The 15,958-nt window shown below is 47.0% G+C and overlaps 1 protein-coding gene across 1 annotated transcript in view; it reads left to right on the top strand.

Annotated features, from left to right (window-relative positions):
* ACOT11 (acyl-CoA thioesterase 11) overlaps positions 1-15,958 on the top strand; it is a 39,914-nt gene that overhangs the window by 11,602 nt on the left and 12,354 nt on the right. Inside the window, exons 3-8 of the mRNA XM_075321070.1 lie at positions 397-466; positions 2,163-2,223; positions 3,186-3,287; positions 4,500-4,635; positions 6,220-6,379; positions 6,584-6,703. Coding sequence (XP_075177185.1) covers positions 397-466; positions 2,163-2,223; positions 3,186-3,287; positions 4,500-4,635; positions 6,220-6,379; positions 6,584-6,703 — 649 coding nt within the window. The remainder of the gene's footprint in view (positions 1-396; positions 467-2,162; positions 2,224-3,185; positions 3,288-4,499; positions 4,636-6,219; positions 6,380-6,583; positions 6,704-15,958) is intronic.

Raw genomic sequence — 15,958 nt, 5'->3', positions numbered from 1 at the left:
GCAGATGTAAAGTAGACATATGGGAAATGTTATGTATGGATATTGTACATCATCCTAACTGGTATGAGGATATAACAATTGAACGTTTCATTGCAAAATTGTCACCAAAATTCTGATATTTTAACAAATAAACGCAAAATTAAACCTAAATTTACCCTTAGCATAAAATATAATGTGTCACGAAAAAACAGTCTCAGATTCACTTGGATTAGTTGCCTCGTTCCATTGTTATAACCTCATAAAGTGACACTGGTCAGATCTCAAAAAATTGACCTGGTCATTAAGGTCAAAATTGGCTTGTTCACTAAGGGGTTAAATAAATAATGTTGGTGTATGTGTGTATAGGAATACATAACAGGATAGAACTTGACTGTTTACCTTTCTAATCCCCTACAGCCGAGAGACATGCGGGCTGCCCGTGCGTCACCGCCTCCATGGATGACATCTATTTTGAACAAACAATTAGGTACTGTGATATAAATGTTGTATAAGTGGTCGTCCACATGGGTCCAATATGTTATGATATCCGAAATAAAAATAAAATACAAATTGGACATGTATTTAAAGAGGATTTTCATATATAAACTAAAGCCAGTGCTATGCTGGCATTATCATGCTGATTCTATACATACCTTTAGTTGTGAGATTGGAAGTATAGTTTCTCTAATATAAGCAAGTAAAGTTTGTGAAATGCACTGTTATTTGACAGCAGCTATAGAATATCTAATAGGTGGGTCGGGTTTTGCTAGTTATTTCTGCCCCTGTCTGCTGCCTGTCCTTCCTCCCATCTGTTATTACAGGGGAAGGCGTGAGGGAGGAAGGACAGGGGAAGGAAGGACAGGCAGCAGACAGGGGCAGAAATAACTAGCAAAACCCGACCCATCTATTAGATATTGTATAGCTGCTGTCAATCAAATAACAGTGCATTTCTCAAACTTTACTTGCTTATATTTCAGAAAGTATACTTCCAATCTGGAAACAAAACACAACTAAATAACAAAGGCTTTGATGCATATTATAAATATCAGTACAATGAGCCCCCAAGAAAGATGAATTTCAAAAAGACCCTCATTGGGTGTAAGCCTCTATGGTCTGAACTGTTTTATAAGTAACTAGCTGTAGTACCCGGGTGTTGGCTGGGATAGTAACTGTCTCTCTCCCACTCTCTGCCTGTCTGTCTCTCTCCCTGTCTGTCTCTGTGTGTCTGTCTGTGTCTATCTCTCTGTCTGTCTCTGTATCAGTCTCTGTCTGTCTCTATCTCTCTCCCCGCCTCTGCCTCTCTCCCCGCCTCTGCCTCTCTCCCCGCCTCGGCCTCTCTCCCCGCCTCGGCCTCTCTCCCCGCCTCGGCCTCTCTCCCCGCCTCGGCCTCTCTCCCCGCCTCGGCCTCTCTCCCCGCCTCGGCCTCTCTCCCCGCCTCGGCCTCTCTCCCCGCCTCGGCCTCTCTCCCCGCCTCGGCCTCTCTCCCCGCCTCGGCCTCTCTCCCCGCCTCGGCCTCTCTCCCCGCCTCGGCCTCTCTCCCCGCCTCGGCCTCTCTCCCCGCCTCGGCCTCTCTCCCCGCCTCGGCCTCTCTCCCCGCCTCGGCCTCTCTCCCCGCCTCGGCCTCTCTCCCCGCCTCGGCCTCTCTCCCCGCCGGCCTCTCTCCCCGCCGGCCTCTCTCCCCGCCGGCCTCTCTCCCCGCCGGCCTCTCTGTCTCTTAACCTGTCTGTCTCTGTCAGTCTCCGTTTATCTCTGTCTCTTTCCCTGTGTGCCTCTGTCTCTGTCTGTGCCTGTCTGTCTGTCGCTTAGTCTGTCTGTCTCTATTTGTCTCTCCACTGACATCATATTACCTCACACATGAGCTTCTTATACTAAGAATGTCCTTTGTTCCTATAGCAACCAATCACAGCTCCTATTAATAACCTGTAGCTCGCAGCTCCATTCACTTAAATGGAGGCAGGTTTTTTGGCGAGTAACTGTAAAGCGCGGGGTTAAATTTTCTTGTCAAAACATAGTCTGTGACGTTCCCTTAGTCACATGAGGTGTCTGTGCAAATATGACGGTGCGGATTCCTTTAGCGGACGCACGCATGCACGCACAAACACACATAGTTATATATAAGATAGAAGTGTGCAAACAACAACATTTTTCTAATTTTTCACTTGTTCCTTTTCTTTTAATTCCAGCGTGGGGCAAGTTGTTAATTTGAAGACAAAAGTGAACCGAGCCTTTAATTCCAGCATGGAGGTTTGTATATGATGACGATTTACTATGAGATTCAAAATGTCAAACACATTGACGTAAGCGCAAGATCACCAGACACCTATGATGATAAATAATCTTCCTTCAGTGGCATTATGTTAAAACCCATCATGCCTGATCCCTTTAACCCTCAATATCTGATGTTGTGGGAGGTTCTGGACACCACCATACACCACTCGTCCACACAAACAGAAAACGGCCCCTGTGTAAGGATAGTTTATAAACCCATTGCAGCCCAAGAGCTCATCAAAATGCACAATTCCACCTGCTTTGGAGGTGGTAGGGGCCCCCCATCCCTTGGGCCCCTGTGTGGCTGCACCAATGATATGTACAGCCCTACCCTTGACATTAAATGTGATTAGTGAATTTGGCTGGTTTTTCATGTGTATGTTATTATTATTATTTTTATTTATTATTATAGCGCCATCAATTCCATGGCGCTTTACATTCGAAGGGGTATACATAATAGGGACAAGTACAATAATCATAAACAGTACAAGACACAGACAGGTACAGGAGGAGAGAGGTCCCTGCCCACGAGGGCTCACAGTCTACAAGGGATAGGTGAGGATACAGTAGGTGAGGACAGAGCTGGTTGTGCGCCGCTATAGCGGACTGAGGGTTACAGCAGGTTGTAGGCTTGTCGGAAGAGGTGGGTCTTCAGGTTCCTTTTGAAGCTTGTCAAGGTAGGTGAGAGTCTGATATGTTGTAAAATGGGATGTTAAATATGTTTAAACTATTAATTTTAATAGCAAGGTCATGCCCCTTCTCCATCACAACTAGTGTTTAGCCAAAGAAGGCGGAAGGTTGAGAAAGTGAAATGAGCATTCAGCCGCCTTCACTCACAGCTCAGATCACGTGCCGACACCGGGAACGCTGTCTTGTTTCGGCCGTAAAGCAAAGAACGTGTAGCTGAAGATCATGTCGTTGTATGTTATTGTCTCTAGGTTGGAATTCATGTCACATCAGAAGACTTATGTAATGGAAAAGAATGGAAAGTGTGTCAGGCATTTGCAACGTTTGTTGCGCAACCGCAAGGCAATAAAAAGGTAATATCACTTCTCTCATCAATACTTCAATAAAGAAATTATAATAAGTGCCAATATTAACAGTTATCAATAATGACTTCTGTGGTATGTGGTATGGCGCTCAGTGTGAAATGGTTCACTCCATTTTCGATTTTTTTATTTTTTTTTTTTTTTATTTTTTTTTTAAAATTCTTTATTTTAAAGACAAACCAAGAACAGACGAGGATACAGTATGCTCCCCATGGAGCTGCTTAGAGTATATCAAAAACATAACACTAGCAAGTACCCGGTCAATCAGTACCCATAAACAAATCCCAACCTCTCAACCAATTTGGGTTTGGCCCAATTTTAAACATTTGAAAATCAACCTACTACACAGAGAAAGAAGAGCAGAAAAAGAGGAAGCAAAACCAAGAAAGATAAGAGGGCAAAGGGGAATAAAGGGGCAGAAGGGGCCCTGGGGAGGGGGGGGTAAGGAGAAAAAAAAAAAAGAGGGGGGGGTGCAAGCCTGACAAGTTCCTCCAGTAGCATCACACCACCAACTATCGAGGGGTACCCATGGGTCAGAGAGCAATCTTGTATAATCAGCCAAGTAAATGAACTCCAGCCAAGGAGACCTTGTCCTGTAAAAATCTTCATGTCTGTCATTGAGAGAAGATGTCAAATCCTCCATATGCAAGAGGTTGTTGACCTTTGAGACCCACTGTGCCGGGGGGGGGGGGGGGTGCAATAGACTTCCAACCAAGTGGGATGCAAGACCTAGCGGCCATAACCAATAGTCTTAGCAATGAGCGTGTATGTAGGAGCAGAAGACACCGAAGACTGTAAAAGAAACCGCTCCGGTCCCAGTGTCTCGCTCGTGCCGGTCACAATCTGATTACCTCCCCCACATCAGACCGCCTCAAAGAAGGGCAAGACCAGAAGATATGCACGTAGTCACCCTCCCCCAAACCGCATCTCCAATATGTAGGGTCCACTGAGGGGAATATCCTATGAAGTCAGGTCGGGACCCTGTACCACCTTGCCAGGAGTTTGAAATTCGCTTCCAGCAGTCTAGAACTAATCGAAGTCTTATGCACCAGCAAATTTTTTTTATCCCTTTGCATATCTGTCAAGGAAAATTCTAGATCCCTCTCCCACTGCAACACATAAGCCAGGAGGGAGGGGTTGGGGGGGAAAATCCCCCAGAATTGATAATCGATCATATTTCTTGATGTATTTAAACGTTTGCAGGTGAAACTAAAACCGGTGACACCGGTCACTGAAGAAGAGAACCTGGAGCACAGTATTGCTGCAGAAAGACGTCGTATGAGATTAGTCCATACTGACAATATAAAGGATCTGCTGACCCGAAGCACTCAGCAGGACGGTACGTATTGGAGCATCACCTGTTGGCTGATTTTTGGCTTTCTGACTAATGCCAATTTATTGTGCATGGGGCAGGACGTTTAAAGGTAGTCTGGCAGCCGTAAATGGTAATTAAAGTGCATAAACATTTATTTATGGGACTTTACCCTTATTTAAATGATTTTTGTATAGTTTTATTTAATACTTTGCAGGTAAAATAAAAGTTGATTTTTAATTAGGGGCTCTTTGGTGCACCCTTCATGTGGCCAATACTTTTGTGCACCCTTGGTGTGGTCAATGTTTTGGTGCACCCTTGGCGTGGCCTATGCTTTTGTGCACCTTTGACATCACCTATGCTTTGGTGCAACTTTGGCGTGGCCTATGCTTTGGTGCACCCTTGGCGTGGCCTATGCTTTGGTGCACCCTTGGCGTGGCCTATGCTTTGGTGCACCCTTGGCGTGGCCTATGCTTTGGCGAACCATTGGCGTGGCCCATGCTTTGGCGCATCCTTGGCATGGCCTATGTATACTAAAACTAGTACCTTTATAGTGACTGACATTTCTCTGAAGCTGAGAGAGAACATTGTGTCATATCATTTTGTATGTCTGTGCCTGCACACTGACACTGGATGAGCATGGCAGCGAGCTCACAGCACATATGGCAGTGGTCAGACTTTGACAATTAAAGGGGTTGTCCACTACTTGGTCAATCCTTTTTCATTCCCATGTTTGCCCCAGTTAAAATAAAAAAGCTTATACTCACCTCCGCTGCCGGCGCTGTTCCAGCCACGTTGATACTCGCAGTATAAGAAATTAACAGGAAGTGAGCCATCAGCCGCAGCTCTCACTCCCTGGTGATTACTCATACGTTCAAAGGCTGCGACAGTGAAGCCGGCGGTGATTGGAAGCATGGGCTTGTGTATCGTAACAACCTCACTTGAGCCCCAGGAACGTTAGTGCCGACACCGCTGGCAGCGGAGGCGAGTATAGGCTTTTTTTATACTAATGGGGGCAAACATAGGGAATGAGAAGCCCTTGTCCAAATAGTGGACAACCCCTTTAATTTGAACAGACAGCAGCCGCACATCAGAACACCCTCTACTCACTGAAGCACCTTGCTCGCTACATTTCAGGTTGCAGCAAATGAAAGCCGCAGACAGGCAGGAGTCAGGCATCATAGCGTGCCCACAGCCACCCAAAATGGTATGACCCATTGTTTGCCTTCAGTTTCAGACATGACAATCGCTATAGTGTACTGACTTTATTGTGCGAGACTCCCTTTAAATCACCCAAACTTGCAAGCCAACTAATATGTATGAAATTGTCCGCTAAAGTTTGTTTGTCCCATGTCAGGGGGGGAAAAAGGAATGGGCATATTGACACTCAATATTTCAACATGCCCAGTTTTCACACTATTATGGGAACTTAGCTGCTACTATTAGTGTCCAGCAGGGGCTTACTCCCTTTTCCCTAGTTAGATCTCATATTTGCTTGACCGAGTCGAGCGCTTATATGTATGTTAGTGTTGGGAGGAATAGCTGCTGGTCCAGTACTTCATGGTTTTGAAAAGCGGAAAGTAATATTTTTTTCTAATGTATGAACTGTAGAAAGGAGCCGAGAAAAAGGGATGAATGGAGAAGTTCCTGCCGAGAAGACTCGTGTGGAGAGTGTTGAACTGGTGCTTCCTCCACACGCAAACCATCAGGGCAATACTTTTGGTGGGCAGATAATGGCGTGGATGGAGAATATTGCCACAATAGCTGCCAGGTATGAACCAGGGATTATAATCTGTTTATCATCATAATAATATTATTAGGACTATTGTGATCCACTGAGGGCCAGCTTTTGAGCATGGTATATACAGATTAAATTCTTTATGTATTTAAGGCATATATCATCCTTCTGTTACCATCAAGTACTGGTCTAATCATTTATCTTTCTTAGTAACGAGTTGATTTTCTGATTTCACAGCCGGCTTTGTCATGCTCACCCAACATTAAAGGTAATTGAAATGTTCCATTTTCGAGGACCCTCACAAGTCGGGGACCGGTTGATCCTAAAGGCCATTGTCAACAATGCCTTTAAAGACAGGTCAGTAACAAACAATATATACCCACTAAGGCCTACCCACTGTAAAATTCTGTTAATTTTGCATCAAGTAATAGAAAATTTTAGAAAATTGTGTGGAGCTATAAGAGTCATACTTGGCCATTTTGGTGGCTACTGGTAATAGATGGGTCCAAAATATGAGCAAAAAGATTTCCAGAACCCTGGTTTGGCATCCATGTCAGTACTCTGTGGGACCCAGACCAGGCTCTTGTAAATGTTCTTAGTCGGCACTTTTTTATGCCGACATTTTTATGTTTTTCACATTGACAAGGTCCCTACAATTGTCACAGGTGACACAGTCATGTGGTTTCTGGCAATAGAATGTCACAGCGTTTGGCTGTTCCCTGACTTTCTATTGTTCCTGTTGTTAGTATCCATTGTATTAGGTAGCTTTCCTGTTGGGTTTTCATCTCTACCCCTTTAGGACCCAGCGGAGCTCTCTTTCCGTCCAGTTGATGATTATCAGTATTCCCCTTGTGCTTAAATACTCCCATCTTCCCTGGACTTGTGCTGGTGATATTATTCAGTTCTTTCAAGGTCTGGCTACAAGCACCTGGCTTGTACTCCTCTGTGGTACCGTTGCTGAAACTTTGCTGAACTTCTACCTCAGTCATCTGCAGATAAGTAGTTCATGCACTTTTTCCCTGTGTGTCCTCCTTGTGTCTTCTTTAGTGTTTAGTTTGGTTGACAAAGAGTTCATCCCACCCGTTCCCTATTTAGGGCCCAGCACTAGGAATACCTAGGGTCAGGTATCCAGCTCTGCGCATAGGTGAGGAACATATCTAGGGTGGTGAGGTACCCCAGGGACCAGTGCTAGGTTTGGGCAAGGGTCCTCATCTCCCCCTTCTTTAGATGCAGGGTTCCACTTTCCTTTCGTCGATCACTTGGTACTCCCCTGTACCTAGCGTGACAGCAATGTCCTCAATTGCATCACGCCTTGCTGTTATGTCATGCCATGATGTTGTGATACCTTTGTGAATGCCTGAGGCACCCATGATGGTGACTGAGGAAGATTTTAGGTCCCTGGTCCGGCTACCTTGGAATTCCAGCATGAACATTGAACCAGGGTTCTGCAAATACTTTTTCTCAACGTTAATAGGTACATTATATGCAGGTTGGTGACCCAAGACCACCTATGCTATGCTATGAATCTGAGGAAAGAAGTGCCCCCATAAGTCATATGAGGATAGTAAACTCGCTTGATAAGCAGTAAACACTTTTTCACGATATTTAAGACAAAAGCAAAATCTGCAAGCAGAATGATAGTGCCCAGTAGTCCAGAATAGAGCAATTACAATAACAAGGACTAAAACTTAACTTTTACTTATTATTAATTAAAAGAATAAAGTGCAAATGCAAAATTACATATAAGGTGCCAAAGAGACAAAAAATGGAATGATCTCACCCGATCTTTCTTCACAGGCAAGGATAACCACCAATAAGATGAGAGAGGAAAAGATGGGCCGGAAACACTGGGGTATATCATCAGGCTGTCATGTACAAAACCCCTGTCGTGCCCCATGTATCAGCTTCCGCCCTGACAAGGGCAGCACCCTAGTGAGCTGTCTGCCCCGCAACCTTATCAAAAAGAAACGCCCTCCCGACGCGTTTCCCTCTCATTAAAGAGAGTTCATCAGGGGAGAGAAAAATATCCGTATATCAACCTGCAGTGGCAAAGATTGGTACAATTTAAGGTCCAAAAACCTGTGTGTGCAAAGATAGACGGTGCACCAATTTACCACCCAGCTACTAAGATGAGGCAGGGCAACCAAACCTAGTGTCACGCTAGGTATGGAGAAGTACCAAGTGAATGGTGGAAGGGAAGGGAAACCCTGTGTCTAAGGAAGGGGGAGATGCTGACCCCTGACTGAACCTACCGCTGACCCCTGGCTTCCCTCAGCATCCTAGATAGGTTCCTAAGCTATGCCCCAAGCAAGGATACCTGACACTCGCTAACCCTGAGCTGGGCCCTAGGTAGGGAATGGATGGGATGAACGCCCACTAGTCAACCCCACTAAGTACTAAAGAACACACAGGGAATACACACAGGAAAAGTATACGAATAACTTAACTCTAGATGACTCAGGGAGTAATAAAGTTTCTCCAGATGAATACAAGCAGACTGTTTGCACTCGTGACCTGTAAAGAGTTTTTAAACCTATCACCAGCAAAGAGCAAGGGGGAATGAGAGTATTTAAAAATTGAAAGTTAGGTGCTGATGATTAATAGCTGAAAGGACAGGAAATCTGCAGGGTCCTAAAGAGAAAGGGAATAACCTGAAGCAGGGAAAAAGGGAAGGTCAGGGAGCAGCTTGTGTAGCCAAACGCTGCAACCTTCCACAGCCAGACACCATAGGACTGTCTGTCAAATGTGACACACCCGTGACATCTAGACCTTTGAACTTTGAGGGATGCATGATTGGCAGATTATATGCCAGAACACAAACATGTCATTCTAAGTCGAAAGGTGGCTACTTGTCTATGACACACTTGGGATCTTCCAGTTTTGAGGATTAAATAATTACTTGGGGGCCCTTATTCTTTTGGTATGTGACGTGTTTTAGTGTGTAATAGAAATCACAATACTGAGATCTCAAATATATGTAATAACAAAATATTTAATTTAAAGTTTACCAAACTATCAAGTATTCCACCTTTTTGGTTTTGATGGTGCAGTCTTACAATGATTGGCATGTATACAATAGCTATACAATTAAACATATTCTCCTCCGAAACCAGAACAACCAGTCTTGTCTATAAAAAGGACAGCCCTAAGGAACCTGATCTTCTGTTTAAATAGCTGAGGAAATAAGTGTAAGTCACGGCTCAGGTTGTGCATTTTCTCACTGATTTAAGCTGCATTTTGTTTATTTAATATGTATATTAAATCCTTGAAATAGCTACGTTACCTGACTCTGGTTGTTGTTTTGTGCATATCGTCCTGGAATTGAATAGCTTGATTTGTCCTTGACTAGTGTTGAGCGGACCCGGATCCGTAAAATCCGGATCCGCACGGTTTGAGCGCCCGATCCGAGTCCGACCAGTACCCAGGATTCGTGGTGCACGATCCAGATCTGGGGGTTTTTTTTGTTGTTTTTTTCTTTTTCCCTCTCTCCCTCTCTCCCTCTCTCTCCCTCTCCCTCTCTCCTCCTCCTCTCTCCCTCTCTCTCTCCTCCTCTCTCCCTCTCTCTCTCCTCCTCTCTCCCTCTCTCTCTCCTCCTCTCTCCCTCTCTCTCTCCTCCTCTCTCCCTCTCTCTCTCCTCCTCTCTCCCTCTCTCTCGCCTCCTCTCTCCCTCTCTCTCTCCTCCTCTCTCCCTCTCTCTCTCCTCCTCTCTCCCTCTCTCTCTCCTCCTCTCTCCCTCTCTCTCTCCTCCTCTCCCCTATCCTCTCTCTCTCATCCTCTCTCCCTCTCTCTCTCCTCCTCTCTCTCCCTCTCTCTCTCTCTCATCCTCTCTCTCCCTCTCTCTCTCTCATCCTCTCTCTCATCCTCTCTCTCTCATCCTCCCTCTCCCTCTCTCTCTCATCCTCTCTCTCCCTCTCTCTCTCTCTCATCCTCTCTCTCATCCTCTCCCTCCCTCTCTCTCTCATCCTCTCCCTCCCTCTCTCTCTCATCCTCTCTCTCCCTCTCTCTCTCATCCTCTCTCTCCCTCTCTCTCTCATTCTCTCTCTCCCTCTCTCTCTCATCCTCTCTCTCCCTCTCTCTCTCATCCTCTCTCTCCCATCCTCTCTCTCCCTCTCTCTCTCATCCTCTCTCTCCCTCGCTCTCTCATCCTCTCTCTCCCTCGCTCTCTCATCCTCTCTCTCCCTCGCTCTCTCATCCTCTCTCTCCCTCTCTCTCTCTCTCTCTCATCCTCTCTCTCTCATCCTCTCTCTCCCTCGCTCTCTCATCCTCTCTCTCCCTCTCTCTCTCTCTCTCTCATCCTCTCTCTCTCATCCTCTCTCTCCCTCTCTCTCTCTTCCCGGATCCGGCTCCCCATTGGTTTACATGGCCGCGGATTTCGGATCCGGACTTCGGAGGCAACCCGATCCGGATCCGCCGGACCCGGATTATGACCGATCCGCTCAACTCTATCCTTGACCTCATTGGAAAAACTTTGCGAGTGAACTTTGTCTTGCGGTAGATTCACCTTATGCATCTGAAGCTTGTGCAAAGACCAAGGTTATGTAAGATAAAGCTCTGGACAAGAGCATATTTATGAGTTTATTGCTCCCCTTTTGATATTTCCATTACAGCTGAAGAACTGTAACAACATATTGTATATTTGTTATGGGCTATGGAGAGTTACGTGAGCTGCAAACAATAAATAGTTTATCCAAAAGGAAGAAGGAACCACCCGGCACTATTCAGCAAGCATAACTCTCAATCCACTTGATCCAGACTTGTCACTGCACTATATGGCAGCAGATCCATAGAGCAGTGGAAGCGGTGCTCTTTCCATTAGACAACAATCCATAAAGTTCATAAAACAGAGGCGGAAGGCACTCACCAAGTATGCTCAATATAAAAAAAGTTGTTTATTCGACCATCAGGTCAGGGGGAAAGGCGTGAGGGAGGTAGGAACACACAATCCGTCAGACGACGGCCGTTTCGCGTCTTTACAACTGACGCTTCCATGAGTCCATGGTGGGAACACACAATCCGTCGGACGACGGCCGTTTCGCGTCTTTACAACTGACGCTTCCACGAGTCCATAAAAAAAAAAAGACAGAGACATATGAATTACCTTCTCTATTTATGTATGTTAGGGTACGTGCACACGATCAGGATTACCAGCGTTTCGATCAGGATTACCAGCGTTTTGGACGCAGCCTGTTTTCGCTGCATCCAAAACGCTGCATTGTACAGTACGAGCACAGTGGATGGGATTAATAGAAATCCCATGTCCTCTGTGCTTCTTTTCTCCGCTGCAAAAACTGACATTCCGAGCCGCAGCATGTCAATTTATGCTGGCAGAGATGCGAGTATTCTAAGCGGGGAAAACACAGCTAAAGTCTGCAGCGCCCCAAACCCTTATTGTGGGTTCGGACCACTGTGATCTCCTGCAGAGAATACTCTTGTCTCCCCCTGGAGGACTGACAATGCATCTAGGACGCAGGGTCTACAGATCATGTGCACCACCCTAAAGCGATTTTTTTTTTTTTTTATTTTATTTTTTTATTAAACGCACCATCGATTTGTGATGGTGACCAAGATCACTCTTATGCTCTAGCACATTGGCTGCAATTGGTCCATGTATTGTCCGTCACACATACAGACAGCAAACAAATTGGAAATGTGCTCAGCTGAATAAGCATCTCTAGCACCTACTAATGGGTGCACAAGGTCTTACTGAATGGGCCCCCAAACTACCAATTAGGCCTCAATTCTACTTGAGCATATTTTCCTATGCGAGAGTATGGGAAGTGATATGCTAATGACGCTCTGCTGTGGGTGTGAACTGAGGGTCATGCGACTGTGATCCAATCTTGCGATCAATCACCGCTGAGACAAAAGAGAGGGAGCACTTTCTTCCTCTCCTCTGTGGCCTGTCTCTGCGTACATTTCACTGCGGTCGGATGACATCCAAGTGCAGAGTGATATGTCACATACTCCCATAGACTTGTATGGGGGTGTGTGAGGTGAGACTCGCTGCCATACGCAGCATGCTGTGATTCATTTCTCATGCCGCATGGCATGAGAAATCAATCACAGATGGACGCTGCCCCATAGTTATACACTGGTGTGAGTTCAGTCCGATGTTTTATCGGATTGCACTCGTATGTGCAAACCGCAAGTGCAACAGAACTCTTAGGGCTATAACAGTAAGTGCACACAACGTCTTGTTCAGGCCGGCGAACCTGCCAACTTTTTCAAAAGGAAAATGCTTTATCAAACGTTGCATTTTTTTTTTTTTTCTTGAAGCATCTTTTTTAGCCTTTTTTTGTCATTTTCTGAGCGCTTTTTCAACTGTTTTTATTGCCAGCAGATTTTTTTTTTAGCATTTTTATAGCATTATTGTGACATCTATTGTACTAGTGTTTTCCAGATGTTTTTTTTTAAACTCCTAACAATGAGAAAAGGGCTAGCAGTTTTTCAAGCAAAAACGCTAGCAAAATGCTCAATGTCTTCCTGGAGTCTTTTGAGCCTATCCACTGACTTATATTGTATGGTGTCTTCAGAACAGAAAACACCAGAGGAATGGTCCTCTCACTTTTTTTAACTGCTTGGCGGCTTTGGAAACCTGAAGCGGTTAAAAGATGTTCAAAAGGCTGAACATAGGAACAGCAAGTTGTTTCGCATAGCGTTTTCTAGGTGCTTTTTCAGGAGGGTTTCAGAGCAGACAAGCCTGAGAAAGACGTCATGTGCACATACCCTAAGTTAGTCTACACAGCATGTAAAATAAGAGATTTTGCCTTGGCAAAGGGACTGCAATTTTCTTCAAGCTCTGTCATTCTGTTAACACAAATAACTGCTATTGTGAAATATATATGGTCATTTTCTTTGTCGCTCCATTGGGAGACCCAGACAATTGGGTGTATAGCTTCTGCCTCTGGAGGCCACACAAAGTAATTACACTTTAAAAAGTGTAACCCCTCCCCTCTGCTATACACCCTCCCGTGCATCACGGGCCCCTCAGTTTTTTGCTTTGGGTTGAAGGAGGCACACATTCACGCAAGCTCCACGTTTTTAGTCAGCAGCAGCTGCTGACTTTATCGGATGGAAGAAAAGAGGGCCCCTATGGGGCCCCCGGCATGCTCCCTTCTCACCCCACTCAGGTCGGCGGTGTTGTTAAGGTTGAGGTACCCATTGCGGGTACACAGGCTGGAGCCACATGCCGCTTTCCTTCCCCATCCCTTTGGGGCTCTGGGGAAGTGGGATCCTATCCGGTCACCATGCACTGGGACCGGTCTCCCTCCGCAGCCCCTGGGGGAATCTGCCGGATAGGAGACAGAGTATCGTCAGGGACATGGCCCTGCATCCACAGGTACTCTGTGTCCCCGTTGGGACGGCGCATAAAGCACCTTGGGCCCAGACGCTGCAGCGACTGCGGCGTCGGTATGGGTCCGGGACTACCGCGCCGACCGTGCACTACCGGCCGGCCGCGGTTTTAACTTTAGTCCCCGGCTTTTGCGGCCTAATATAGTATTCTCCCGCCCCCAGGCCTGCCAGTCAGGGAAAAGGGCGGGACGGTCGGTATGACGCCGACAGTGAGGGCTGGAGTACACTGAGCTGTCCTCCGCCCCCCTCACTACTCACGCTGGGGCACCAGATTCCCGCACTTTTGTAACTACGCCCACGCCTCCCTCCTCCTCTGAGCACGCCGTCAGCCATTTTTTCAGCACATTCTGCGGTGGAGAACTTCTGGCTGCAGCTGAGGGAGACCCGGGGCAGGGAATCTGGTGGCCACACAGAGCGGTTGGTAAGCCACACCGGTCTGCCGGTGCTGGACCCCCCAGAGTGCCGAACTGTGTATATATATATATATATATATATATCTCTTTTGTGTATACATTTGCTGGTTCGGCTGTACTGTTAACTTGAGGCTATATATATATCCCTCAGTGATCACGGTGATCCCTTACTTATCTCTTGGAGGACAACAACATGTCGTCCGCAAAGAGCAAGGGTACCAAGGCACAGGCTTATTTTGCAACCTGTACCTCATGTGCGGCTATGCTACCTGCAGGTTCCACCTACCCTCATTGTGTGCAATGCTCGGCCCCTGTGACACTCACTCAGCCGGAGCCTCAGGCACTGGTGGGACCCCCGGCTCAGGTAGAGACACCGGTTCCCACTGTCCAGGTGACAGGGACAGAGTTTGCAGTTTTGGCTGACAAACTGTCTGAGTCGCTTTCACAGTCCATGGCTCAGTCTATGGACAAATGGTCTGCAAAGATACTAGAAGCCTTGCAGTCCAGACCAACAACACAGATGCAGGGCACTGTGCGTTCTTCGTCCCCAGGTCCCCATCAGTTGGCGCAGCAATCTGCTCCTGAGGTGACACATAGGTCCCACGGTGAGGACTCCGACTCGGACCGCAGTCCCAGACCGGTGAAGCGGGCTCGCTGGGGACCTTCCTCCACTTCATCACGCTGCTCAGGGTCTCAGCATGAGGACTCTCTAGAGGATGAAGAGGAAGGCGCAGCTCAGGGCTCAGACCCTGACGGTGCTCTCAATCTAGATACACCTGAAGGGGACGCCATAGTAAATGACCTTATAGCGTCCATCAACCAGGTGCTAGAAATTTCTCCTCCAACTCCAACTGTAGAGGATGCGGCTTCACAGCAGGAGAAACACCAGTTTCGGTTTCCCAAACGTACACGGAGTGCCTTTGTCGATCACTCTAATTTCAGGGATGCTGTCCAGAAGCACAGAGCATACCCGGACAAGCGCTTTACTAAGCGCCTTAATGACACAAGTTATCCCTTCCCCCCGAAAGTAGTGAAGGGTTGGGCTCAGTGTCCAAAAGTGGATCCTCCAGTCTCTAGGCTGGCGGCCAGATCTGTGGTTTCAGTGGCAGATGGCTCATCGCTCAAGGATGCCACTGACAGGCAGATAGAGCTCATGATGAAATCCATCTATGAAGCCATAGGAGCATCTTTTGCTCCGGCATTCGCGGCAGTGTGGGCGCTCCAAGCTATCTCAGCTTGTCTGTCTGAGATTACTGCGGTCACACGCACCGCTACTCCGCAGGTTGTGTCTCTGACTTCTCAGGCGTCGGCTTTTTCGTCCTACGCCATGAACGCCGTCCTGGACTCGGTGAGCCGTTCAGCGGTAGCATCCGCCAATTCGGTGGCAGTCCGCAGAGCCATGTGGCTACGTGAATGGAAGGCAGACTCTGCCTCCAAGAAATTCTTAACCGGTTTGCCATTTTCTGGCGACCGTTTGTTTGGCGAGCAATTGGACGAAATTATTAAACAATCCAAGGGAAAGGACTCGTCCTTACCCCAGTCTAAACAAAACAAACCTCAACAGCGAAAGTTTCAATCGAGGTTTCAGTCCTTTCGGCCTTCGGCCAAGTCACATTCCTCCACGTCAAACAGGTCGGAGAAGGGCCAGAGGAACCCTTCTGCATGGCGGTCTAAGTCACGGCCTAAAAAGACCGCCGGAGGCACCGCCACCAAGGCGGCCTCTTCATGACTCTCGGCCTCCCAAAACCGCATCCTCGGTCGGTGGCAGGCTCTCCCGCTTTTGCGACGCCTGGTGGCCACATGTCCAAGACCGATGGGTGAGCGACATTCTGTCTCACGGTTACAG

The sequence above is a fragment of the Anomaloglossus baeobatrachus genome, chromosome 8 (assembly GCF_048569485.1).
Source record: "Anomaloglossus baeobatrachus isolate aAnoBae1 chromosome 8, aAnoBae1.hap1, whole genome shotgun sequence".
Lineage (NCBI taxonomy): Eukaryota > Metazoa > Chordata > Amphibia > Anura > Aromobatidae > Anomaloglossus > Anomaloglossus baeobatrachus.
Note: the sequence above shows the minus strand (reverse complement) of the source record. Positions and strands in the feature narration are given on the sequence as shown.